The sequence below is a fragment of the Scyliorhinus torazame genome, chromosome 1 (genome assembly GCF_047496885.1).
Source record: "Scyliorhinus torazame isolate Kashiwa2021f chromosome 1, sScyTor2.1, whole genome shotgun sequence".
Classification (NCBI taxonomy): Eukaryota; Metazoa; Chordata; class Chondrichthyes; order Carcharhiniformes; family Scyliorhinidae; genus Scyliorhinus; species Scyliorhinus torazame.
The window spans coordinates 249,092,466-249,117,684 of NC_092707.1; the positions used below are offsets into that span (position 1 = coordinate 249,092,466).

Sequence of the window (25,219 nt, forward strand, 5' to 3'; positions counted from 1 at the left end):
TTTCCACATTGATGTGATGTAGTATTCCAGGATTCACAGCATTGTTTCCATTGTTAATTTTGAGTTGATCATCTTCATTTTTTGAAGCACTTGCTATCTGATGGTCTGATGTTAACATACTTCCTAGATAACAACATTTGTGCACCCCTTCGAACTTTTCTTTTTCAAGGTCATCTTATTTTCTTGTATGATTTTCTTGTTGGACACTGCTGGACATTTTATTTTCTTATAATTTATGCTCAGCTCTTTCTTCTCACTTTCACTCAGTGCTCTATTCAAAACCTTTTGCAATAAGAGTGGTGTCATCAGTGTAACTTATATTACTAAGGTTGTAAAAGTAAAGTTGCCATAGTCCAAGATGACCATAGGCTGCTTTTCCCTTAGAGGGGGAGAGCTGACTGGTGGTGATTTAACCTGAGGATCACCACACCTCAGGCGAGGGGCAAGGTTGAGAAGACAGGGCCTTCATGAATAACCTTAGCCAATATGGGAATTGAATTCACGCTGTTGACCTTGCTCTGCATCACAAACCAGCTGTCCGGCCAACAGAGCTAAATTGGCCTTTGTAACCTCCAACTAATAATCGAAGAAGGTCTTCAATCTCTAAGAACATTTTCATTATAGAAAATGAATAAATCGGAGGAGAAAACACCACCTGTCTGATCCTCTTTCAATCTTCATAAAATTAGATCATTTTTAACTTGCACAGCTTTAGTTTGTTCCCAATAAAGATATTTTATCACTCTTAAGATCTTTGTCATCAAGAGTCCAACATGCTCATCAGTTCTTCATGTTTTACTTGGTAAAATGCCTTACCGTAATCCATATAACACATGCATATATCTGATAGCATGCATACCATGAAGGTAGCATTTCTCAATCCTGTATCTTGTACAAAACTTTGTGCAAGAGCTAAAATTTATGGCCTGATCTTGATCCTGGCCCAATTCATCCGTACCCAAAGAAGGATTTAGTAATGGGTGGCATAGTGATATTGTCACTGGACTAGCAAACCAGAGACCTAAAATAATGCTGTGGGTACGCAAGTTCAAATCCCACCACTGCAGATGGTGAAATTTGAATTCAATTAAAAACAAAATCTGGAAACACAAGTCTAGTGATGACCATGAAACCATTGTCGATTGTTGTAAAACCCATCTGATTCACTAATGCCCCGGTATGGCCTACATGTGACTCCAGATCCACAGTAACATGGTTGAAGGTTAACTGCCCCCTCAAGGGCGATCAGGGATGGGCAATAAATGCTGGTCTAACCTGCGATGCCCCCATCTCATGAATGAATTTTTTAAAAAATCATCAGACCGATAAGTGTGATGAATTCACATTCAATTGCTCCGGGCCTTTTAGGGGGCACAATAAATATTGATTTACATAATTCTTATGGGATTTCTCTTGTATCGTAAATTTCATTAGAGATGAGAATCAGCTTGTCTATTCCAAAGGCTTCTAAACTTTTAATTGATTTGGTCACTATTGGCTTTATTGTTTTTCACTTTATTTACTGCTGATCTTACTTCATCTTTCACAATCTTTGAACCAATGTTGTTTTTTCTTTGTTGTCCTCAAATAAGTCTGCTATGTATTCAGTCCACCCTGCAAGCACTATGTCCACGATGACTTCCTCAGGTCTCCTTTCGATGTACTCGACTTTTCCTGTGATTTTCCTATGTCTTTATGCATTGTCCTTGACACTCTGCTTTGAACATTTCTCATGTTGACTGGTGTCCTTGGTCTTCAATTTGTTCAAATCATTTTGAACTTCCACTTTTTTTTATTTTAAATTGAGCTCTCTGTATTGAATAGTTTAATCTAGACTCTTAAACGTCCCTGTTTTTTTTCCCAACTTCAGCTTTATTTTAATAATGCAAACTACAGGTACATGGTCACTTCCGCAGTCTGTGCCCGGGTAGGACTTTGTTGAACAATGTTTATTACTTTCTTCAAAAATGTGCAGATGAATATCTGATTGAGGATGGGATCACTGATTATATATCTGCGATAATAAATAATGGTGTGTTTAAAGCTAATTCTCATTTAATCATTTATTGTCCATCTCCATGAGAAGTTGGTGATGTAGCTTCTACCTGTTTGGTACAACTGAGTGGCTTGCTAGGTTACTTGAAAGGGCAGTTAAGAACCGACACATTGGTGTGGGACTGGAGTCAAATACAGGTCAGACCAAGTAAGGACCTCAAAACCCTATAAGGACATGAGTGACGCTGGGCTTTTCTGACAATCTGAGAGTTTCATGGCCACTTCCATGGATTAAAGCTGGTTATTTACATTGCTTTTAAAAACTGCATTTCTACTCATGTTGTACTGATTATGAGTCCAAGGTTCTTTTTGGATTATTAGCTGTAACAATGTCAGCAGAAGTTGCCGTTGGGCAGAGAAGTGAGGTGGATGAAGTTCCGAAGAGGAGTCATTTGGAACTCAAAATATTAACTCTGCATCTCTCTTCACAGATGCTGCCAGACCTGCTGTGTTTTCCTAGCATTTTCTGCTTTTATTTCAGATTTCCAGCAACTACGGTATTTTGCTTTTATTTCTATTGAGCAGGAGGAATGTTCTGTCCCGGATTTGTCTCTCGAGATCAGGGAGCATTTACACAGAACATTTCCTTGGGAGACTAAATAGACAGGATAGGGTCCACAATTGGATAGTTTGAAGCTAGACTGTGGAAAAAGCAGGATAAGAATGTTGAAGGGCCGCCCCGATGGGGGAGGTTAAGCGCAAATGGGAGGAGGAGCTGGGAAGGGAGGTGCGGGCCGGGATGTGGGTAGAAGCATGGCGGAGGGCGAACGCGTCCTTGTCGTGTGAGAGGTTGAGCCTCATTCAGTTTAAGGTGGTGCATAAGACCCCATGACGGTGATGAGATTGAGCCAGTTCTTTCCTGAGGTGGAAGATAGGCCTGGGCAGTATGCGTGGAGATTCTGGCAGGGGTTCTTGGATGTTATGTCCAAGATTCTGGGTGTGGGGGTAGCTCAGAGTCTGCAGGTGGCGATATTTGATGTTTTGGAAAATCCGGGAGTCCAGGTGGGAGAGAAGCCGATGTCTTCGCCTTTGCCTCCCTGATAGCCCGGAGACGGATTTTGTTGCGTTGGCGGGACTCGGAGCCGCCGAATGCGGAGGGTACGGGTGAGTGACCAGGCAGAATTCTGCGGTTATAGAAGGTCAAGCTCGCTTTGTGGGAGTCAGAAGGATTCACCCGGAGGTGGAAACCATTCATTGATTTCTTCAAGGAGGATTGAAGCATCAGTGGGGGGGGGGCGGGGCTGCTGATTTGTGGTTGTTTGTTCAGGTTGAGGTTTTTGGTCTTCTGATATTTGTGTATATATGTAAAAAGCCTTGAATAAAAATATTTCTAAAAATAAGAACATTGAAGGACTTTTCTCATTCATACTTTGCTCTTGAGAGTTGAAGATTTTCCAAACAACTGTATTAGATGTCTTCCCTTAATCTATTTCCTCTAGTGGGGAGTCTAGAGCAAGTGGGCATAACCTTAAAATTATAGAGCTAGGCCACTGAGAAGTGATGTCAGGAAGTAATTTGTCACAAAAAGGGTAGACAATATCTGGAAATATTTCCCCTCCATCCCAAAAGCTCTGTTCTTTTAAAAATGTGTTCATGGGATGAGAGCCTAACTGGCTGGGCCAGCATTTATTGCCCCTCCTAAGGACACGTAAGAGTCACCCACATTGTTGTTGTATCTGGGGTCACATGTCGGCCAGACCAGGTAAGAATGACAGATTTCCCTTCCTAAAAGGACATAAATGAACTAGATGGGTTTTTACGACAATTGACAATGGTTTCATGGTCATCATTAGAGCTTTAATTCCTGATTGTTACTGAATTCAAATTCCACTATCTGCCCTGATGGGATTCAAACCCAGGTCCCCAGAGCATTTCCTTTGGTTTTTAAGAGTACTAGTCCAGCAACAATACCACTACGCCACTGCAGCCCCTACTGAGATTAGGTCAGTTCAAAATGTCAAAAGTGAGATTGATGGTCTTTGGGTTGTAGGGCTTGATGCACGATCAATGACCACTACAGAGAGGTTGTAGTCCAACTGAAGGTTTTAATAAGCTAGATGTTTCCCCCAGCAGCTCAGGTACAGAATGAAGGCTGCTGGGGCGGCACGGGCTCTTATACCCCGCCTAGCAGGACGGAGCTACCATACAGCTTGACCAATAGGAAGCATACAATTTCTACCAATGGTGTTCCAGCATTACCAGGTACCGTAATACCTCTACTACCACATTCACCCCCTGTTAAAAAAAAAAGAGTCCGGCGGGGGTGGTAGCCTGATACTACAAACATGGCAACGTGGTAGAATTAGTTATGGAGGTACCGTAATACCTCCGTACAGTGTTTTGTAACTATTTACAATTCTAGTAACTATTTACAATTTAGGATTTAAATTTACAATTTAAAATGAAGCAATCAGTCGATCGGGGGCCTTGGTCGTCCTCTGTGATCGTCGGAGCTTCGATGGTGACTCCGGTGGAGGCTCAGGCGCCTGTGACTCTGGGTGCGTGTCCTCGATCTCTGTGGCAGCTTTGACACCCCTAGACGGCGCTGGTGGGGAAAATGGTTGACCTGGGAAGGGAGCGCCTGTGGGGTGTGTCGGTGGGTGGGGGGGCCTAGACGGCGGAAGGACCGATCCTCCTGTAAGGTGCCCTGGTGGCGGGGAGGGTGGGACTGGTGGCTAAGGTGTGCGTGGGGCTCCGGCGGGCGTCGCTCATAAAGGAGGACCCCCCTATCACTATGTATGTAGGCGGGGAACCCGAACAGTGCAAAGATACTACGGAGGGCCTTGATGATGGTGGTTGCGGCCATGTCGGGGCAGGGGATGGCGAATGGGAACCGGGAGTACTCATCAATCACGTTCAGGAAGTACGTATTGCGGTCGGTGGAGGGGAGGGGCCCTTTGAAGTCCATGCTGAGCCGTTCAAAGGGACGGGAAGCCTTTATCAGGTGCGCTTTCTCTGGCCAGTAGAAGTGCGGTTTGCACTCCGCGCAGATTTGGCAGTCCCTGGTGGCTGTCCTGACCTCCTCGATGGAGTAGGGCAGGTTGTGGGTCTTGACGAAATGGAAAAAGCGAGTGACCCCCGGGTGGCAGCGGTCCTCGTGGAGGGCTCGGAGGCGGTCCACTTGTGCGGTGGCACATGTGCCGCGGGACAGGGCATCAGGAGGCTCGTTTAGCTTCCCGGGACGATACAAGATCTCGTAGTTGTAGGTGGAGAGTTTGATCCTCAACCGCAAGATCTTATCGTTGTTTTTATCTTGCCCCGCTGTGCATTATTGAACACGAAAGCAACCGACCGTTGGTCAGTGAGGAGAGTGAATCTCCTGCCGGCCAGGTAATGCCTCCAATGTCGCACAGCTTCTACTATGGCCTGGGCCTCCATTTCGACTGAGGAGTGGCGGATTTCGGAAGCATGGAGGGTACGTGAGAAGAAAGCCACAGGTCTGCCCGCTTGGTTGAGGGTGGCTGCCAGAGCTATGTCAGACGCGTCGCTCTCGACCTGGAAGGGGAGGGACCCGTCGATGACATGCATTGTGGCTTTTGCAATGTCGGTGTTGATGCGGCCGAAGGCCTGGCGGGCCTCTATCGACAGGGGAAAAGCTATGGATTGGATCAGGGGACGGGCCTTGTCCGCATAGTTGGGGACCCACTGGGTAGTAACTGAAAAACCCTAGATGTGCTTCAGGGCCGTGGAGCAGTGAGGGAGGGGGAACTCCATAAGGAGGCGCATGTATGCAGGGTTGGGGCATATAACTCCATTTCGCATTACGTAGCCGAGGATGGCTAGGCGGTCGGTGCTAAACACGTATTTATCCTCGTTGTATGTAAGGTTAAGGATCTTTGCGGTCTGGAGGAATTTTCGGAGGTTGGTGCCGTGGTCCTGCTGGTCGTGGCCACAGATGGTGACATTATCGAGATACGGAAATATTGCCCGTAAACCGTACCGGTCAACCATTCAGTCCATCTCGTGCTGGAAGACCGAGATCCCGTTGGTGATAGAGCCGCCCATCTGCCTCGAAGGCAGTATATTTGTGGTCACTAGTGCGGATGGGGAGCTGGTGGTAGGCGGACTTGAGATCCACCGTGGAGAAGACCTTGTAATGCGCTATCCTGTTTACCAGGTCAGATATGCGGGGGAGAGGGTACGCGCCCAGCTGCGTAAACCTGTTGATGGTCTGACTGTAGTCGATGACCATCCTTTGCTTCTCCCCGGTCTTTACCACTACTACTTGAGCTCTCCAGGGACTGTTGCTAGCTTCAATGACTCCTTCCCTCAGTAGTCTTTGGACATCTGACCTAATAAAGATCCGGTCCTGGGCACTGTACCGTCTGCTCCTTGTGGCGACGGGTTTGCAATCCGGGGTGAGGGTCGCAAACAGGGAAGGCGGGTCGACCTTGAGGGTCGCGAGGCCGCAGACAGGGAAGGGGGGGGGTATAGGGCCACCGAATTTGAAAGTTAGACTTTGGAGATTACACTGGAAGTCTAAACCTAGGAGTGTGGCCGGGCCGAGGTGGGGAAGGACGTAGAGCCGGTAATTTTTAAACTCCCTTCCCTGGACTGTGAGGTTTGCTACACAAAACCCCTTTATCTCTACAGAGTGGGAACCGGAGGCCAGGGAGATTTTTTGATTAACGGGGTGGACGAGGAGAGAACAGCGCCCTACCATGTCAGGGTGTATGAAGCTCTCAGAGTGCTCCCAGAGTCGATTAGGCAGGATGTCTCGTGCCCGTTGATAAATACAGTCGTTGTAGCAGTTGAGAGTGTTCGAGGCCGGGACTGATCCAGAGTCACCGAGACTAATTGCAGCAGTTGAGAGTTCTCTTCGGGCAGTGTGTGGTCAGCCGAGCTGGGGTCCTGGGGGTCCATCCAAGATGGCGGCTCCCATCGGTCGCACATGGCTGGGGTGCACAAAATGGCGGCGCCCATTCATCTAACGTGGCGTCCTCAGGACAAGATGGCGGGGCCCGGGTACCGCATGTGGCCCTGGATTAGGAAGATGGCGGCGCCGGCTGGCCGCACGGGGACCGTGGAGCGATTTGTGGTGGCGGTCCGCATTTGCCGCCGGAGACCGCGGCAACCACACGGGCCTGGCATACCACCACGAAATGGCCCTTTTTACCGCATCCCTTGCAGGTGGATGAATGGGCCAGGCAGCGCTGGCAGGGGTGCTTGGCCTGCCTGCAAAAGTAGCAGCGGGGCCCCTTGGGGTTGCCAGGCCGCCTTGCAGCGCAAGCTTGTGGGGGGATGGGGGATGTCTCGGGGTCGGGTGCGGAGGGGTTTCACGCTGCCCAGGGGGCTGCTGCGCAGTCGGGAACGCAAGCGCGGGCGTTTCTGGAGGCCACATCCAGGGAGCCTGCGAAGGCCCGTGCCTCCTTGAGACCTAGAGTGTCTTTTTCCAGTAATTGCTGGCGGATTTGGGGGGACAGCATACCTGCCACCAAAGCGACCCGGACCAAGAGTTCAGTGTGTTCGCTCACCGAAACTTGCGGGCAGCTGCAGTTTCTTCCCAACACCAGGAGTGCACGGTAGAATTCTTCCAGCGATTCCCCAGGGATTTGTCGCCTCGTCGCTAGCAGATGTCGGGCGTAGACCTGGTTTACCGGGCGAATATAATGTCCTTTTAGCAGCTCTATTGCCGCATCGAAGTCTTCCGCTTCCTCAATGAGGGTGTAAATCTCCATGCTCACCCTCGAGTGCAGGACTTGCATTTTCTGTTCTCCCGTGGGTGTGTTTTCGGCTGTCCCTAGATATCCTTTAAAACACGCCAGCCAGTGCTTCAAGATTGCCGCTGAGTTCGCCACGTGGGGGCTGAGTTGCAGACACTCCGGCTTGATTCGGAGCTCCATCCTTTTAAATCTAGCTTATTAAATTGATGCACGATCAATGGCCACTAAAGCGAGGTTGTAGTCCAACTGAAGGCTGTAATAAGCTAGATGTTTCCCTCAGCAGCTCAGGTACAGAATGAAGGCTGCTGGGGGCGGCACGGGCTCTTATACCCTGCCTAGCAGGGCGGAGCTACCATACAGCTTGACCAATAGGAAGCATACAATTTCTACCAATGGTGTTCCAGCATTACCAGGTACCGTAATACCTCTACTACCACAGGGCTAAAGTGGGTAGATGGAGTTAAAATACAGATCACAATGTTCTAACTGATATGTAGAAATTTGTTAGGACTAAATGGCATATTTCTTGTTCCTACATTGCTCTTCCACTATACCGTTATATACATTTATGGCCAGGAGTTTCCAAAAACTGGCTTGGCAGAACCTGTTCTTAGTTTTTGTTCTCTCCCTGGCACCAGCCAACAGATTTCAATACATGCACAACAGGGTATGATTCCTGTGGCTCTTGTCGGCAGTACCTTTCTCAGCCAGTGACACCCGGTAGTTCTCCAGGAAGATGACCTTCAGTCGATCACCCACAATGGGGTCATTGTTAACAACATTCCCAACAGAAGTGATGAGTTTGATAATCATCTTGGCCATGTGATAGCCTGGAGCTGCCTGTAAAGAACAAGGGAAATACATTAAGCAATGGGGCAGCCTGTGGAACAATCTTCACGTGCGTGCAAACCAAGATGCTTGGTACACCGATAAGCCTGCCAGACATCGACTCGTCACTGTCAAGGAAGATGGAGAAATCCAGCTCGAACATGGTACAGAACAGCCCAAGGAGCTTGGAATCTATCCATTCCACTGTGGAAGTGTTGGCCAATACCTTGGGGACCCAACCAGAATGCAGGATCTGTTGGCTGCCCTCTCAGCCAATTGGAAACCACTTAACATTGCAGTGGAAGCTCAGATGGAATATATCAGATTCATTCTTACTGCCATGCAGAGTGCTGTCATCATGGCGACGGATCTGAGTGTTCAAAGGGGGACAGCAAACTTTCACAGCACTCCAGCAATAGATTACTAAGATTGCGGAGATATTATTGCCATGGGCGAGTATGAGGTCATTCACTTTGCTCGCAAGAATAGAAAAGCAGAATTTATTATAATAAAAAAGCATGAAACTTGCAAATGTTGATTTTCAGAGATCCTTGGGTGTGTTCTTACCAGGATCTCAAAGTTAGCATGCAGGTTCAGGAAGCAGTTAGGAAGGAAAATGGCTTGCTGGTCTTTACCGCATAGGGAATAGAGTATGAGAACTGCCTTGTTACAATTGTACCAGACTTTGGTGAGACAATTCCTGGAATACTGCTTGCAGTTTTGGTCTCCATATTTGTGGAAGGACATGGGTGGCATGGTGGTTAGCACTGCTGCCTCACAGTGTCAGGGACCCGGGTTCAATTCTTCCCTTAGGTCACTGTCTGTGTGGGGTTTGTATGTTCTCCCGTGTCTGCGTGGATCTCCTCCGTGTGCTCCGGTTTCCTCCCACAGTCCAAAGATGTACAGGTTAGGTGGATTGGCCATGTTAAATTGCTCCTTAATGCGCAGGTTAGGTTACGGGGATAGGGCGGGGGTAGCCCCTTCAAAATGATCAGTGCAAACTCGATGGGCCGAATGACCTCCTTCTGCACTGTAGGGAGTCTATGGTATCCCTGCCTTGGATAGTACAGCAAAGGTTGGTGCCTGGGACGACAGGCTAAATAAATTGGGCCTAGATTCTATGAAGTTTAGAAGAATGAGAGGTTATCTTATCCAAATAAACATGATTCTGGAGGGGCTTGACATGGTAGACACTGAGGGGTTTATGCTGGTTGACAAATCTAGAATGGGGTGCAAAGTTGAGATGAGGAACAATTTCTTTATTCATAGTGTTGTTAACTTTTGGAATGAACGTTATGGATGCTCCATCATTGAATATATTTAAGTTTGGGTAGACAATTTTGATCTGTCAGGGAAGCAAGAGATATGGGGAGTAGGCTCCTGCCTGTGGAGTTGCAGCTCAGGGTTGCACTGAATGGTGAATAGCTACGATTTGCCAGCTGTGTCGCATCCCAAGTCAGACCCGATACGGCTGCTAGATCACGCCCAAGATCTCTTGGTCTTTTGCTTTTCCTTACCTTCCCTCCGATGAGGACTGTCCTTGGCACAAAGGTTTTATTTGGGTCTTTTTTGATACCTGAAAGAAAAGAGAGATCATTCCAAAGTAAAATGCTATTGTTGGTATCTTTGATCTTGTGTTTACAATTAATATGAGAGCATCTATGATTATTAATTAAAATTATTATTAACTCAGCATTGCCGAACTTTAAAAATCCATTTTTGGCATTACTGGCAAAGTCAACAATAATTGGCAATCGCTAGGTGTCCTTCAGGAGCTGATGGTGAACTGCCTAGTGCTCCTGCAGTCCAGGACTGTGGCCCAACCACGATGAAGGATTGGTGATAAATGTTCCAGTCATGATGTGATGTGACTGACCAATGTATAGAGGACACAGAATTCTTAAAATATGTTCAGGAGAACCTTTTTTAAGCTATCATGTAGTAAGCCCAACATGGAGCAGTTCTGGACTTAAAGAAATGCAGCTGAGCAGGTGGACGGAGCATCAATGGCGAGCATTTTGATGATAATGATCATAATTCAGTTACCATAGCTGTGAGAAAAAGGCAAAGGCAGACTAAAAGTAAACGTTTTCAATGAGAGAAACGGCCAATTTTGAAAAGCTGAGAGATGCTATGGTAAAAGCAGATTGGGGATGGTTAACTGAGGGTAAATCAGTGAAATCAGTGTCAGAACAGTGTGAGGCATTCGAGGACTTGATAGAGAGAGAGGTCAGAACAAATATTTTCCTGGAAAGAAAAGGGGTGTGACTCTCAAATAAAATACCCACGGATGTCGAAGAGCAGAGTACAATAAGGCAGCAGAACAAATAAGAATGAACCCAGCAGCTCAAGATTTGGTACCATAAGACGTAGGAGCAGAAATAGGCCGCTCAGCCCAATGCGACTGCTCTGCCATTCAATGAGATCATGGTTGATCTGATATAATCCTCAACTCCAACTCCACTTTCCCACCTTATAGATAAGATCTTATTATAAGACCATAAGATATAGGAGCAGAATTAGGCCATTCGGACTATTGATCATGGCTGATATGTTTCTCATCCCATTCTCCTACCTTCTCCCCATAACCCCTGATCGCTTTATTAAATAAGAACCTATCTAGGTCTTAAAGACACTCAGTGACTTGGCCTTCACAGTTTTCCATGGCAATGAGTTCCACAGATTCACCACCCTCTGGCAAAAAAATTCTTCCTCATCTCAGTTTTACAGGCTTGTCCCTTCAGTCGGAGGCTGTGCCCTCAGGTTCTCCATGTCCACTCTATTCAGGCCTCTCAGTATCCTGCAAGTTTCAATAAGATGCCCCCATATCCTTCTAAACTCCATAGAGTACGGACCCAGAGTCCTCAACCGCTCCTCCACATGACAAGCCTTTCATTCCCGGGATCATTCCCGTGAAACTCCTCTGGACCCACTCCAAAGCCAGTACATCTTTCCTTAGATATGGGGTCCAAAACCACTCTTAATCTTCCGAATGGGTCTGACCAGAGCCTTATACAGCCTCAGCAATACATCCCTGCTCTTGTATTCCAGCTCTCTCAAAATGAATGCTAACATTGCATTTGCCTTCCTAACTGCCAACTGAATCTGCATGTTAACCTTAAGGGAACTCTGAACTAGGACTCCTAAGTCCCTTTGTGCTCCAGATTTACAAAGCCTTTCCCCATTTAGAAAATAGTCTATGCCTCTATTCTTCCTACCAAGGTGCATAGCCTCACACTCTTCCACATTGTATTCCATCTGCCACTTCTTTGCCCATTCTCCTAGCCTGTCAAAGTCCTTCTGCAGCCCCCCTGCTTCCTCAATACTACCTGCACCTTCTCCTCCTCTACTCTTGGCAACCAGCCCATCCAAGAACGTCTCAAACCCTCCTCCCAAGTCGGAGACTCCGATTTATACAGCCTTGGCTAGAAGGCCTGAAAGACCCCATTCACCCCCCGTGGCTCCAACACCACCATGCCTCTCTCGTCCCTCATCCTTCCAATCTCTCTCACTGCCTGCTTCCTGAACTGATGCGTCAACATCCTGTTCGCTTTTCCCCCCGATACTCATAAACCGCCCCTCTGGCGCTCCGCAGCTGCCATACCGCCTTTCCCATGCACTCCAGTACAAATAAATCTACCCGGGAGTGTACATGTGAAAAGTACAAAAACTCCTTCATCCTCGGCCTCCCAAACCGCCACTGGTCCGCCCCTCCCATACGTTCCATGAACCCCATAAACTCTTTCGTCGTAGCCGAAACCTTCAGGGACCTTGGGCACGGCCGGTCTAACTTAGGATTCAGAACTGTATTTAAATCTCCCCCCATAATCAGCCGATGCGTGAGGCCTCCTTCCTCTGTTGCTGGAACTTGTTGTTCATGAGCTGCTCTGCAGACCACTGGGCAGGCAACGATGCTCCAGCGCCTTCTGCCTTTCCATGTCACACCTAGACTATTCTCGTGGTCAAGTTGCTGCTTATTATTTGGTAAACTCCTCGTCTGGTAAGCCATATACCGGCCGCACCAGTGGAATATTGCAATTCTTCAGTCCTTATGCACCAGCAAAACACCCCTCAAGTTGGGTGGGGAAGGACCAGAAAATTCCACCTCGAGCGGGAGCCACCAAATGTGCGACCACTCACTCCATGGCCGCCACCAGAAGCCCCTTCCAGATCGTTAATGTATATCATGAATAGTTGTGGTCCCAACATGGACCTCTGTAGAAGACCACCAATCACCAGTTGCATCCTGAAAAACACCACTTTATCCCCACTCTCTGCTTTCTGCCAGTCAGCCAATCCTCTATCCATGCCAACACCTTGCCCCGAACACCATGGGCTCTTTTAAAAAAAATTTTTTAGCAGCCTCCTGTACGACTCCTTGTCAAAGGCCTTCTACAAATCCAAATAGATCACATCCAGACCCATAGGCTCTTATCTTATTAAAGTAGCCTTTTGTGTGGTGCCTTACCAAACGCTTTTTGGAAATCCAAGTATATTACACCTACCTGGTTCCCCTTCATCTACCCTGCTCGTTGTGACTTCAAAGTATTCTAACCATCTTCAGCTGCTTCTTCCATGACCTTCCCTCCATCACAAGGTCAAATGATTGCACAGTGTTCAGTACCTATTGAGAGTCCTGATATATTGAATCAGTCAGTGCCCGCATGGAGCATGATTTGGATAACGTTCAGGTTTGAGCTGATAACTGGCAAGTAACATGCACACCATTAAAGTGCCAGGCAGTGACTATCTCCAACAAGAGAACCTAACCATCTTCCCATGCTGTTCAGCAGCATTACCATCACTGAATCCCCACCATCAACATCCTCAGCATTACCATTCACAGAAACTTCACTACAACAACACACCATGGCTCCTTCAACAGCACCTTAGAGGCCACATAAATACAACAGAAGGTCAGAAGCTCACCTCCTGACTTCCCAAAGTCTGTCCACTATTTACAAGACAGGAGTGTGACAGAATACACTCTACTTGCCTGGATGAGTACAGTTCCAACAATGCAAAATGCTAGACACCATCCAGGGCAAAGAATCCCATTTAATTAGTACCTCATTCACCACGTTAAACAGTCACTTCCTCCAGCAGCAGTGCAATGGTAGCAGTGTGCAGCATCTGCAAGATGCACTACAACAACTCACCAAGGCTCCTTCAGCAGCACCTTATATTCATGAGGCTATGTTATTTGTGGAATATGGGGCTTAATTTCCCTTTATAGCATCTGACAGACAAGGTCATGTTTTTTAAGGATCATTACAATGTGAAGTACCCTCTCCTCTACCATCACAAGTTAAAACAACAAAATGTACTGCACCGTTGAGGCATTTTCCATTTTCTTCATTAGTTATTCCCATGGCTAGAGTGAGATTGTCAAGTTGGACCAATTTTACACTGCAGCATTTTCATGAAAGATCAAACTCATAGGGCTCTTATCAGAGCTTAATTGTCCTCCCAAATGTCAAAACAGTATGTATAACAGTACTATCTCCCCATACCACCAACTTATAGCAGATGGCAACTAGCAGTAGCTATGCAAGTAAGGGGCTGAATGTGAAGTCTTTAGTCTCCTCTCAGCAAACCAATGTTTCATCATTGACAAAGAATGCATCATGGATGTGACGCTATATGAACCATTCGCAGATTGTGACTTACGGTTGTAGAGAGTGATAACATGTAAACAGTTCAATAGCTGCCTCTTATACTCATGGATCCGCTTCACATGGACATCGAAGATAGAGGAAGGGTTTATTTTGACCTTGTACTCATTTTCCAAATAAGCGGCAAATTTCAGTTTGTTTTCCTGAAATAAAACAATGTCACCTCACCAAATAATTCATTATATTGCATATGTAAGTGCAGTCACTGTTATAATGCAGGAAACACAACAGATAATTTGCACAGAGTAAGGTCCAACAATGATGAGGCAAGTGTTTTACGGATGTTGGTTCAAGGACAAATATTGGAGAGGACACCGGGGAGAATGCCCTTCCTTTCCTTCAAAAATATGCCAGGGTATCATGTACATTCATCCAAGGGAAAAGAAAGAGCCTCAGTTTAACGTCTCATCTGAAAGACAGCAAAGATAGTAAGTCTCTAGAACAGGATTTGAACCCACAATCTTCTGACTCAGCAGAGTGCTACCATTGAGCCAAGGGTGATACCTAAGGATGTGTTGATGACACCTTGCAATGTGTGATCTACAATTTCACACAACTCAAACTACAGGAAAACAGCTCATTTAATTGTTAATTGCACCTGTTTAACATTGGCCACATCTCTAATGAAAGCTTCATTGTTAACGTGTTTCAACAATTCCTTCAGCTGGTCCAGGTCTGTGATGAAACTCTCTCCGATCCTCTGTGGGGAAAAAGATTATGTTATTCTCACTGGCTAAATACAAAGTAGACTGAGACAAAGCAGGGCTTTTTGCAAAGGGCACGCTTCCTCACATTGTAATAACTGTAATATACTAATGAAAGTCATTAATATTGGAAAGCATCCCAAGGTGCTTCGCAGGAGATTATTGATTAAAAAAAAAGGCACCATGTTACACACTCATGTATTAGGGCAGATGACCAAAAGTCTTGTCAAAGAGATAGGTTTTGAAGAATGTATCAAAATAAGAAAAGGGTAGGGGGTACTGGGATGGTTAAAATCACAAGGCAACAACAAAAGTTATTTTTCGTCAAAACTGCTCCAATATCTTTTAAGCTCTGCAAATCTACAGTTGTCAAGAGGACCTATGGATTGAATGATCAAGAGAGAGTAGAGAACTGTCATTGCTCCCAATATATTCCTATTTCTTTCCTAGGGTTCCTCCTAGGAATCTCCTAGGTTATTCATGAAGGCCCGCCTTCTCAACCTTGTCCCTCGCCTGTGGTGTGATGATCCTCAGGTTAAATATTTTTTTTAAAATTCAGAGTATGGCCAATCCACCTAACCTGCACATCTTTGGGTTGTGGGGGCAAAACCCACGCAGACACGGGGAGAATGTGCAAACTCCACACAGACAGTGACCCAGGGCCGGGATTCAAACCCGGGTCCTCAGTGCCGTAGTCCCAGTGCTAACCACTGTGCCACCTTAGATCCTCAGGTTAAATGACCACCAGTCAGCTTTCCCTGTCAAAGGGGAAAGCAGCTTATGGTCAACTGGGACTATGGTGACTTTTAATTCCTAATTTTAGAGACAGTTTCCAAGGCTTGATTGGAAACGCAACTTATACAGAAAATGAAGTTGGTAAAATAACTTAGAGGGTTAAACTATGAGGCCAGGCAACATAAACTACACTAATTTTCCCTTGATTATAGGAGACTGAGGGGTAATCTAAATGAAGTGTTTAAAATTATGAAAGGATTTAATAGGGCAGAAACAGAGAAAACTTGGGAAGATAGGTTTAAATTTAGATCTAGGTTATGGAGGAGAGATAGCAGGATATAAAAGGGGGGGTGGCACGGTGGTTAGCACTGCTGCCGAATGGGGCCGAGGACCCAGGCACAATCCCAACCCTGGGTCACTGTGCATGTGGAGTTTGCACATTCTCCCCAAGTCTGCGTGGGTCTCACCTCCACAACCCAAAGATGTGCAGGGTAGGTGGATTGGCCACGCTAAATTGCCCTTAATTGTAAAAAAAAATTATTTTTTATTTTTTTAAAAAAAGGAAATAGAAAGGGTAGTAGGAATTTGGAACACACTCCACCAAAATGTTCTCTTGTTCCGATATCTCTCTGCCCTTCCAATTCACTACAACCTTTTAACACTAATCTTTATTAGTGTCACAAGTAGGCTTACATTAACACTGCAATGAAGTTACTGTGAAAATCCCCTAGTCGCCACATTCCTGCGCCTGTTCGGGTACATGGAGGGAGAATTCAGAATGTCCCAATTCCCCGAACAAGCAGGTCTTTCAGGAGGAAACTGGAGCGTCCGGGGGAAATGCACGCAGAAACGGGGAGAACGTGCAGACTCCGCACAGAGAGTGACCCAAGCTGGGAATCGAACCTGGGACCCTAGGACTGTGAAGCAACAGTGCTAACCACTGTGCTAACAACCCACTGTTAATTTAACTTCTATCCCAATCTCTGCCAGGCAAAGATTTCTTACCTCAGCTATGATATCTGCAAGGCCAGGGTTGCATAACAATAGCCAACGTCTTGGAGTGATCCCATTTGTCTTATTCTGGAACTTATCTGGTTCAACTTCATAGAAATCCTTGAAACTGGAAAATAAAACCAAAGATTAAAATAAGGAGAGGTATTATTTTCATGTTTGCATGGCTAACCTGATTTTGTGGTGACAGAATAGAGTGGAAGATGTGACAAAATAAAATGCTTAGAAGTAAATTGCATCCTGTCGCACAGATTGTTTTGGTAGGTTATTCAAAATGAGAAAAAAAAGACATAAGAACATAAGAACTAGGAGCAGGAGTAGGCCATCTGGCCCCTCGAGCCTGCTCCACCATTCAATGAGATCATGGCTGATCTTTTGTGGACTCAGCTCCACTTTCCGGCCCGAACACCATAACCCTTAATCCCTTTATTCTTCAAAAAACTATCAAAAAACTAACATGCATTTATATATCTCTTTTCATGACTTTAGTACAGCCAAAAACACTTCACAACCAATGGATTAATTTCAAAGAGTACACACTGTTGCAACGTAGGGCTAAAATGGTGCTAAATTCAGGGCTAGGATTGCAGCAATAAGCGGACAATAGAATTATTATATCTTTTTAAAATCTGCTTTCTATTTGTAGTGCAGCGTTTTAAACATAGTTGGATGATTATTTCCTCCACAATCAAGCATAAGGAAATTGGAATGAGGATAATATGTAGTTAATTCTCAATTTACTTTGTTGCATAATAATAACCCGATTATTTCAAATTAAATTGTAATATCAACAAAAGCAAGTATCATAAATAGCTCATTCATGTAACAACATTCACCCATACCAGTTTTTAAATGGACTGTCACAAGTAGAATCTGAACCATATTCTATATATAAACTGCCCAACCATTATCCCACAAATAATTCATTTAAAAGAGGGTTGCAACTTAACATTGATGGTACAATGTAGCATCAATTTATAACATGTAAAAATGGATCTAAATAAGTGCCATGCCAGTCATAAAAATTGAAGCAATTTTTAAAATGTTTAAATTTAGATCTAGATCATAAGAAGAAAATTTAAAATTAAAAGCACTCTGAAGTTACAGAAATGTTACATTTAACAAGTGCAAGTTTATTTCCCAAAAGTAGATTTGCGAATGTCATCTTTAAACCATGATAAAAACAAAGGTAAATTTCACTTTACTTTATGCTCTATACTTAGGCTTTATCAGTTCGCATTTACCCAATGCATCAGACTGAAATACAATTGTCTAATTGTACGAAAGGTTCACCAATAGCTGAGACTTAAAATAAATGTTTATCTATACAAACACAGACTTCCTGTTGCGGCTATGCGGAGCTAAGCCGCACGATTCGGCAGCTCCCGCGAACACGGACTTTTGGGCTCGATAGAAGAGCCCCAACGGAACATTTTTTACAGCCAACCCGTGGGGAAGAGAGGAGAGAGGTCCCCTACTAACTTGTATGGACCGGACCCGCAGCGAAACGGCCAAAAAAGTGGTATTGGAGCAGCGGGAGAAGAGGGAAAACAAGCAAAATGGCGGCGGCCGGGGACAAAGAGGAGATGCAGGAATTCATCAAGCGCTGCTTCGAGGAGCTGCGGAAGGAGATGGTGGCGCCTATGTTGGCAATAATTGAAGGACTTGGGGCAACCCAGAAAGCCCACGAGGTGAAGATCCAGGAGATCCAGGACAAAGTGAGTGAGAATGAGGACGAGCTCTTGGGCCTGGCGGTGAAAGTGGAGCGGCACGAGGCGCTACACAAGACGTGGGCGGGAAGACTCGAAGACCTGGATAACAGGTCGAGGAGAAATAATCTGAGGATCCTGGGTCTCCCAGAAGGAGTGGAGGGGGCCGACGCCGCGGCATATGCGGGCACAATGATCGGGTCGCTGATGGGCGTGGAGGCCCCCCGAGGTTGCTGGAGCTGGAAGGGGCGCACCGGGTGCTGGCGAGGAAGCCCAAGGCAAATGAGCCGCCAAGGGCGATGGTGGTGAATTTCACCGGTTTACGGACAGAGAGAGGGTCCTGAAATGGGCCAAGAAGGAGCGGAGCAGCAAGTGGGACAATGCAGAGATCAGAATATACCCGGACTGGAGCATGGAGGTCGCTAAGCGGAGAGAGGGTTTCAACCGGGCCAAAGCGGTGCTGCATCGGAAAGGAGTGAAATTTGGAATGTTGCAGCCAGCGCAACTGTCACATAATGGCCAACACCACTACTTTGAAACGCCCGAAGAGGCGTGGACCTTTATACTAACTGAAAAGTTGGACTCTAATTGAGGGTTTGTGAGGGTGGGGGGTGTTTGAGGGTTGAAGTATGATGGTTGTTGTATATAGGGGGTCAACCACGCGCAGGGAATGTTATATGGGCTGGGGGAGAGAGACAAGGCTGCAACAGGAGCTGCGCCAGAGGGGGCGGGGCAGGCGTTGGAAAGCGCGGGGTTCCTTTCCCGCGTGCGGGAAGAAAGGCGGGAAGGGGAACGAAGGAACGTATATTGATGCGGAGACTCCCATACAGGGGGGGTCAAAGGGATGGCGGGGGAAGCCGGGGTCAGCTGACTTACGAGAGTGATATGGGGGGAGCAAAAAAGCTAGACAGGGATCTAGCGGGGGGGGGGGGGGGGGGGGGGGGGGGGGGGGGGGGGGTGAAGAGGGGGGAAAAAGGGTTGCTGCTGCACTGGCCGAAAGGGAATGGGACACAGAAGAGGTGGTCGGGACGGAGGTCCCCCGGCTGGGGGACTGGAGACGCGGACACGGGATTGGCCCAGAAAAGGAGATGGCTAGTCGGGGGGGGGGGGGGGGGGGGGGAGGTACAGTGCTGGATCCAGCACTGGACCGCTCCAGATCAAGGACGGGAAAGAGGCCGGCGGCGGCCAAGGTGCTCAGGGGGTTTATGGATCAGATGGGGGGAGTGGAGATGGAGGTTTGCAAGACCGCAGGCCAGGGAATTTTCTTTCTTTTCCCACGTGCACAAGATCTACTCCCGGATAGATTTCTTTGTTCTGGGCAGGGCGCTCATCCCGAGGGTGGAGGGGACGGAGTATTCGGCCATAGCCGTTTCGGACCATGCCCCGCACTGGGTGGAAATGGGGCTGGGAGAGGAGAGGGACCAACGCCTGCTGTGGCGGCTGGACGTGGGACTGCTGGCAGATGAGGTGGTATGTGGGAAGGTGAGGACGTGTATCGAAAGGTACTTGGAGGCCAACGACAACGGGGAGGTGCGAGTGGGGGTGGTATGGGACGCGTTGAAGGCGGTGGTCAGGAGAGAGCTAATCTCCATCAGGGCTCACAGGGAGAAGACAGAGGAGAAGACAGAAAGGGAGAGGTTAGTGGGGGAGATTTTGCGAGTGGACAGGAGATACGCAGAGGCCCCGGAGGAAAGATTACTTGGGGAAAGACGACGGCTCCAGATGGAGTTTGACCTGTTGACCACGGGGAAGGCGGAGGTACAGTGGAGGAAGGCGCAGGGGGCGACCTACGAGTACGGGGAAAAGGCCAGTCGGATGATGGGAGGGAAATAGGGGGAATCAAAGATGGAGGGGGAGCCACGGTTCAGAGTGCAACAAAAATAAACAAGGTATTCAAGGCCTTCTATGAAGAGCTGTACAGATCCCAGCCCCCAGGGGCTGGGGGGGGGGGGGGGGGGGGGGGGGGGGGGGGAGAGAGAGAGAGAAGAGGGGATGAGACGATTCCTAGACCAACTGCGGCTCCCGAGGGTGGCGGAGCAAGAGGCGGCTGGTTTGGGGGCACCAATCGGGTTGGAGGAGCTGATTAAGGGTTTGGGGAGTATGCAGGCGGGGAAGGCCCCGGGGCCGGACGGGTTCCCGGTGGAGTTCTATAGAAAGTACGTGGATCTGTTGGCCCCGCTACTAGTGAGGACCTTTAACGAGGCAAGAGAGGAGGGGACCCTGCCCCCGACAATGTCGGAGGCGACAATTTCCTTGATTCTGAAGCGAGACAAGGACCAACTGCAATGTGGATCGTACAGGCCGATTTCGCTCCTCAATGTGGACGCTAAGTTATTGGCAAAAGTGCTGGCCACGAGGATTGAGGACTGTGTCCCGGGGGTGATTCATAAGGACCAGACGGGATTCATAAAGGGCAGGCAATTAAATACTAATGTGCGGCGGCTCTTAAACGTGATAATGATGACATCGGAGGAGGGAGAGGCGGAGATAGTGGCAGCTATGGACGCGGAAAAGGCCTTTGACCAAGTAGAGTGGGAGTACCTCTGGGAGGTGTTGCATCGGTTTGGGTTCGGGGGAGGGTTTATTAGCTGGGTTAAGCTCCTGTACAGCGCCCCGGTGGCGAGTGTGACGACGAACCGGCGGAGGTCGGAGTACTTTCGGCTGTACCGAGGAACGAGGCGGGGGTGCCCGCTGTCCCCCCTGTTGTTTGCATTGGCGATCGAACCCTTGGCCATGTCACTGAGGGAGTCTAATAAATGGAGGGGGGTGGTCCGAGGGAATGAGAGATTGTTTGAGGGGATGGAGGAGCAGGAGATAACATGGAGGGTGGGGGAAACTGGCACGTGCGGGCGAGAGCCAGTGTATAAAACTATGTAAATATACCATTTTGCCATGTATATATCTTGCTCAGTGTGATTTTGTGTTATTTTGTTACAGGGGAGGGGGGGGTTATTGTTTGTAAGGGGAAAATATTGTGTTGTTAAAAAACTTTAATAAATATATATTTTTTTTAAAAATCTATACAAACACACATTTATCTACTTTGACATATGCATATATATCCATACCGCATAGCTAGAGAGACAATTTGCTTTGCCCTGGTATAAAATTGAGCTTATTTTCTTCGTTCACTCCCTCCTCTCCTGTAAAACGATTTTCACCAAAATCTCTAATTTCTGCATCTTTTGATCACATTCTTAGGATGTGGGTGTCACTGGCAAGGCCAGCATTTATTGCCCATCCCAAGTACTTATGAGGGCAGCACAGTAGCACAATTGCTTCACAGCTCCAGGGTCCCAGGTTCGATTCCCGGCTTGGGTCACTGTCTGTGAGGAGTCTGCATGTTCTCCCCGTGTGTGCGTGGGTTCTCACCTGTGTATCAGTGGTGGAGGGAGTGAATATCTGTGAATGGGGTGCCAATCAAGTGAGCTGCTTTGTCCGGAATGCTATTGAGCATCTCAAGTGTCGCTGCAGCTTTGTCCATGCTGATGAGTGGAGAGTAATCCATCACATTCCTGACCTGCACCTCGTAGATGGTGGAGAGGCTTTGGCAACTCAGGAGGAGAGTTACTCACCAGAATGCACAGCTTCTGAGTTACATAGAAACATGCATAGGAAATAAAAGGAGGCAATTTGGCCCTTCGAGCCGAGCCTGCTCCGCCATTCAGCTGATCATAAGAGGTCAATTCCCTGATCCCGCCTTCCCCTCATATGGCTTGATCCCGTTAGCCCCAAGAGCTATATCTAATTCCTTCTTGAAATTACACAAATGTTTTCATCTCAACTACTTTTTGTGGCAGCGAATTCCAGATTCACCACTCTCTGGTGAAGACCTTTCTCCTCACCTCAGTCCTAAAAGGTTGACCCCTTATCGCCAAACTATGACCCCTAGTTCTGGACTCCCCCACCATCGGGAACATTTTTTCTGAATCTATCCGGTCTAATCCGGTTATAAATAATTTTATAGGTTTCTAAGAGACTTGCTTTAATAGCTTGTGTAGCTGGTCAATGGCAACCCTTTTTTCTAATGCCTTGTTATCACTCACCCGCTTTATTGAATTACAAAAGTAGTAATGGTTGGTAAAACTACATCACTTTCATAAGACATAGGAGCACAGTTAGGCCATTGGGCCCATTTGGTTTGCTCCGCCATTCAATCATGGCTGATATGTTTCTCATCCCCATTCTCCTGCCTTCTCCCCATAACCCCTGATCCCCATACAAATCAAGAACCCATCTATCTCTATCTTTTTAAAAAAATTATAAATTTAGAGTGCCCAATTCATTTTTTCCAATTAAGGGGCAATTTTAGTGCGGCCAGTCCACCTACCCTGCACATCTTTTGGGTTGTGGAGGCGAACCCCACACAAATAAGGGGAGAATGTGCAAACTCCACATGGACAGTGACCCAGAGCCAGGATCGAACCTGGGACCTCGGCGCCATGAGGTAGCAGGGCTAACCCACTGCGCCGCCCTCTATCTCTATCTTAAAGACACTCAGTAACTTGGCCTCTATAACCTTCTGAGTTCCACAGATTCCCCACCCTCTAGCTGAAGAAATTCCTCCTCATCTCGGTTTTAAAGGATCATCCCTTCAGTCTGAGGTTGTGCCCTCAGATTCTCCTACCAGTGGAAACTCCGCATTCACTCTAGCTAGGCCTCTTAGTATTCTGCAAGTTTCAATGAGATCCTTCTGAATTTCATCAAGTACAGACCCAGAGTCCTCAACTGCTCCTCATATGACAACAGCCTCAACAGGCTTAAGCATTCTATAAAATGCATCCCTTCATGAAACCGACTGTTTAGTCTGACACACTGATTTCCGTGCTCCAAAGATCCTCCAACTATGCAAACGTGGAGATGGTGATGAACAGGCCTTCAGCCAAATCATCACATCTTAGCTATGACAAGATCATTGAAAGTGATTTGCTACGATGAATAAATATGTCAAAACCTTGTTTGGTACTCGGTAGTGACGAGGTTTGATGTTTGCCTCAAGTGGCAAGAATTTTTTTTATTTTTTTTAAATTGACTTTTTTCTTTGGCGATGCTGAACATTTGATTTTTATCGTTTCATTAAAAACAATCCCAAAGCAATTACAAGCCTTTAAATCGCTGCCCAAGTGCAATAATTATGCATGAATGAACTCTTAATACACAGGGCAGCATTATCAATTTTTGCTCAGCGTCTATCACCCCATCAAAACAGTCAATCATGGTGGAAGGTTTAAAACAGAAAAAGTTAAGATTACAGCTTACAACAGAGGTTCAACTAGAAATGCAACTGCAGCGCCTGGCTACTTCAGCTGCAAAGAAGACATCAGTTGCCCTTTTCATAAACCAAAGGTGTGGCATCAAAAGGAGAGGGTCTTTAGCTCCAAAGCACTTCAGGGATATTTAGCCAGATTTATGAAGGATATCCTACTTAAAATTAAAATAAATGACAAAAGTATTTTATTATAAGGACTAAGTATACAAGTTTGATACGGTGATACAGTAAGGGACATAGAAAGATGAAGGGAGAAGGAAAGATTTCTTCTGGTTCCGGTTTGGATATACGCCTTTGTTTCGGTGGACGAGGGAAATTGGTTTGCATACTTGATAGTATTCTGAATATTTTGTCTGGAAATCAGGAGGTGCAAAACTAATTTAAATAAACAAATGGAATGCTAATCCTCATCTTAAGTGTCTGAAGTATTAAGAGGTGGAAGTTAGACTTCAGCTATATACAGCATTGTGCAGACACCATCTAGAGAGAGAGTGCTGTGTTCAGTTTTAGACATCACACTTCAGGAAAGGTATAATGGCCTTGGAGGTTTGTTCATCAGAATAACGCTGGGGCTAAAAGGGCTAAATTATGAAGAATATAGGAAATTAAGGGGTGATCTAATTGAGATTTTAAAAATGATTAAAGATTTGATAGGGGGCAGAAAGGTCAATGTTTTCTGTGGTGGAGGCAGCCAGGACAATTGGCATAACTTTCAAATTACAGCAGGGCGTTCAGATGCAATGTCAGGAAACATTTCTTCACAACAGGAATTATGGAAATCTGGAACTCTTTCAAAACATTGTTGAGGCCATAACAGACATTAATAAGATAATAGAAAGCCAAGAGAACCAAAGCAGTAGGGAACCAAAGAAGGTAACGGGAGTTAAGATACAGATTAACCATAATCTAACTGAATGGCGGAACAAGCTCGAGGAGAGGAATGGTCTACTGCTGTTCCTATATTCCTCACTGCCGAGAGATATGTGGTATCTCTCAAGGCTGAGCAAACAAAGAACTTGTGGCCTTTGCTGAACCACGTTATCAGCTAAAACACTGTGCATTTAGTAAGAGGGATTCCAGTCAGCCAATGTGACCAAAAACTCACTTAAAAGCTAAAGTTAACTCTTCCTTTAAACAAGGACAACCATTTATCTGTTGCTTAGACATCACTTACACTGTGCTTTTCACAATTTCGGAGTGGATTTGTGCAACGCCATTCACAGCATGCGATCCAACAACGCTCAGGTGCGCCATGTTAATCCTCTTGGGATCTCCCTCTTCAATTAATGACATGCGTGCCAGGCGGTCCATATCACCAGGATACAGTGCAGCAATATTCTAGAACAGAGAGTGAGTACTTGGGTCAATCTGAACTGGTAAACATTAAAAGATTATTTTAGTCCTTTATCCTAATGAAAGAGCTGAATGGGTTATAACAAGGGACATCTAAATAGCAGAGAGTAGGGAATGATACACAACCTTAGAAAAACCCTATAAGCTGGCAAACAACGTAGTTAACATTGAATCTTAGGTTACTATGTTCTCCGCTACACTCCGAAAACATGTTTAA

The 25,219-nt window shown here is 46.5% G+C and overlaps 1 protein-coding gene across 1 annotated transcript in view; it reads right to left on the reverse strand.

Annotated features, from left to right (window-relative positions):
* The window catches only part of pygb (phosphorylase, glycogen; brain), a 130,332-nt gene that overhangs the window by 16,006 nt on the left and 89,107 nt on the right, over nt 1-25,219 (reverse strand). The window contains exons 11-16 of the mRNA XM_072504542.1: nt 24,824-24,987; nt 16,666-16,780; nt 14,820-14,921; nt 14,217-14,364; nt 10,064-10,122; nt 8,417-8,558 (exon numbers count right to left, since the gene is read on the reverse strand). Coding sequence (XP_072360643.1) covers nt 8,417-8,558; nt 10,064-10,122; nt 14,217-14,364; nt 14,820-14,921; nt 16,666-16,780; nt 24,824-24,987 — 730 coding nt within the window. The remainder of the gene's footprint in view (nt 1-8,416; nt 8,559-10,063; nt 10,123-14,216; nt 14,365-14,819; nt 14,922-16,665; nt 16,781-24,823; nt 24,988-25,219) is intronic.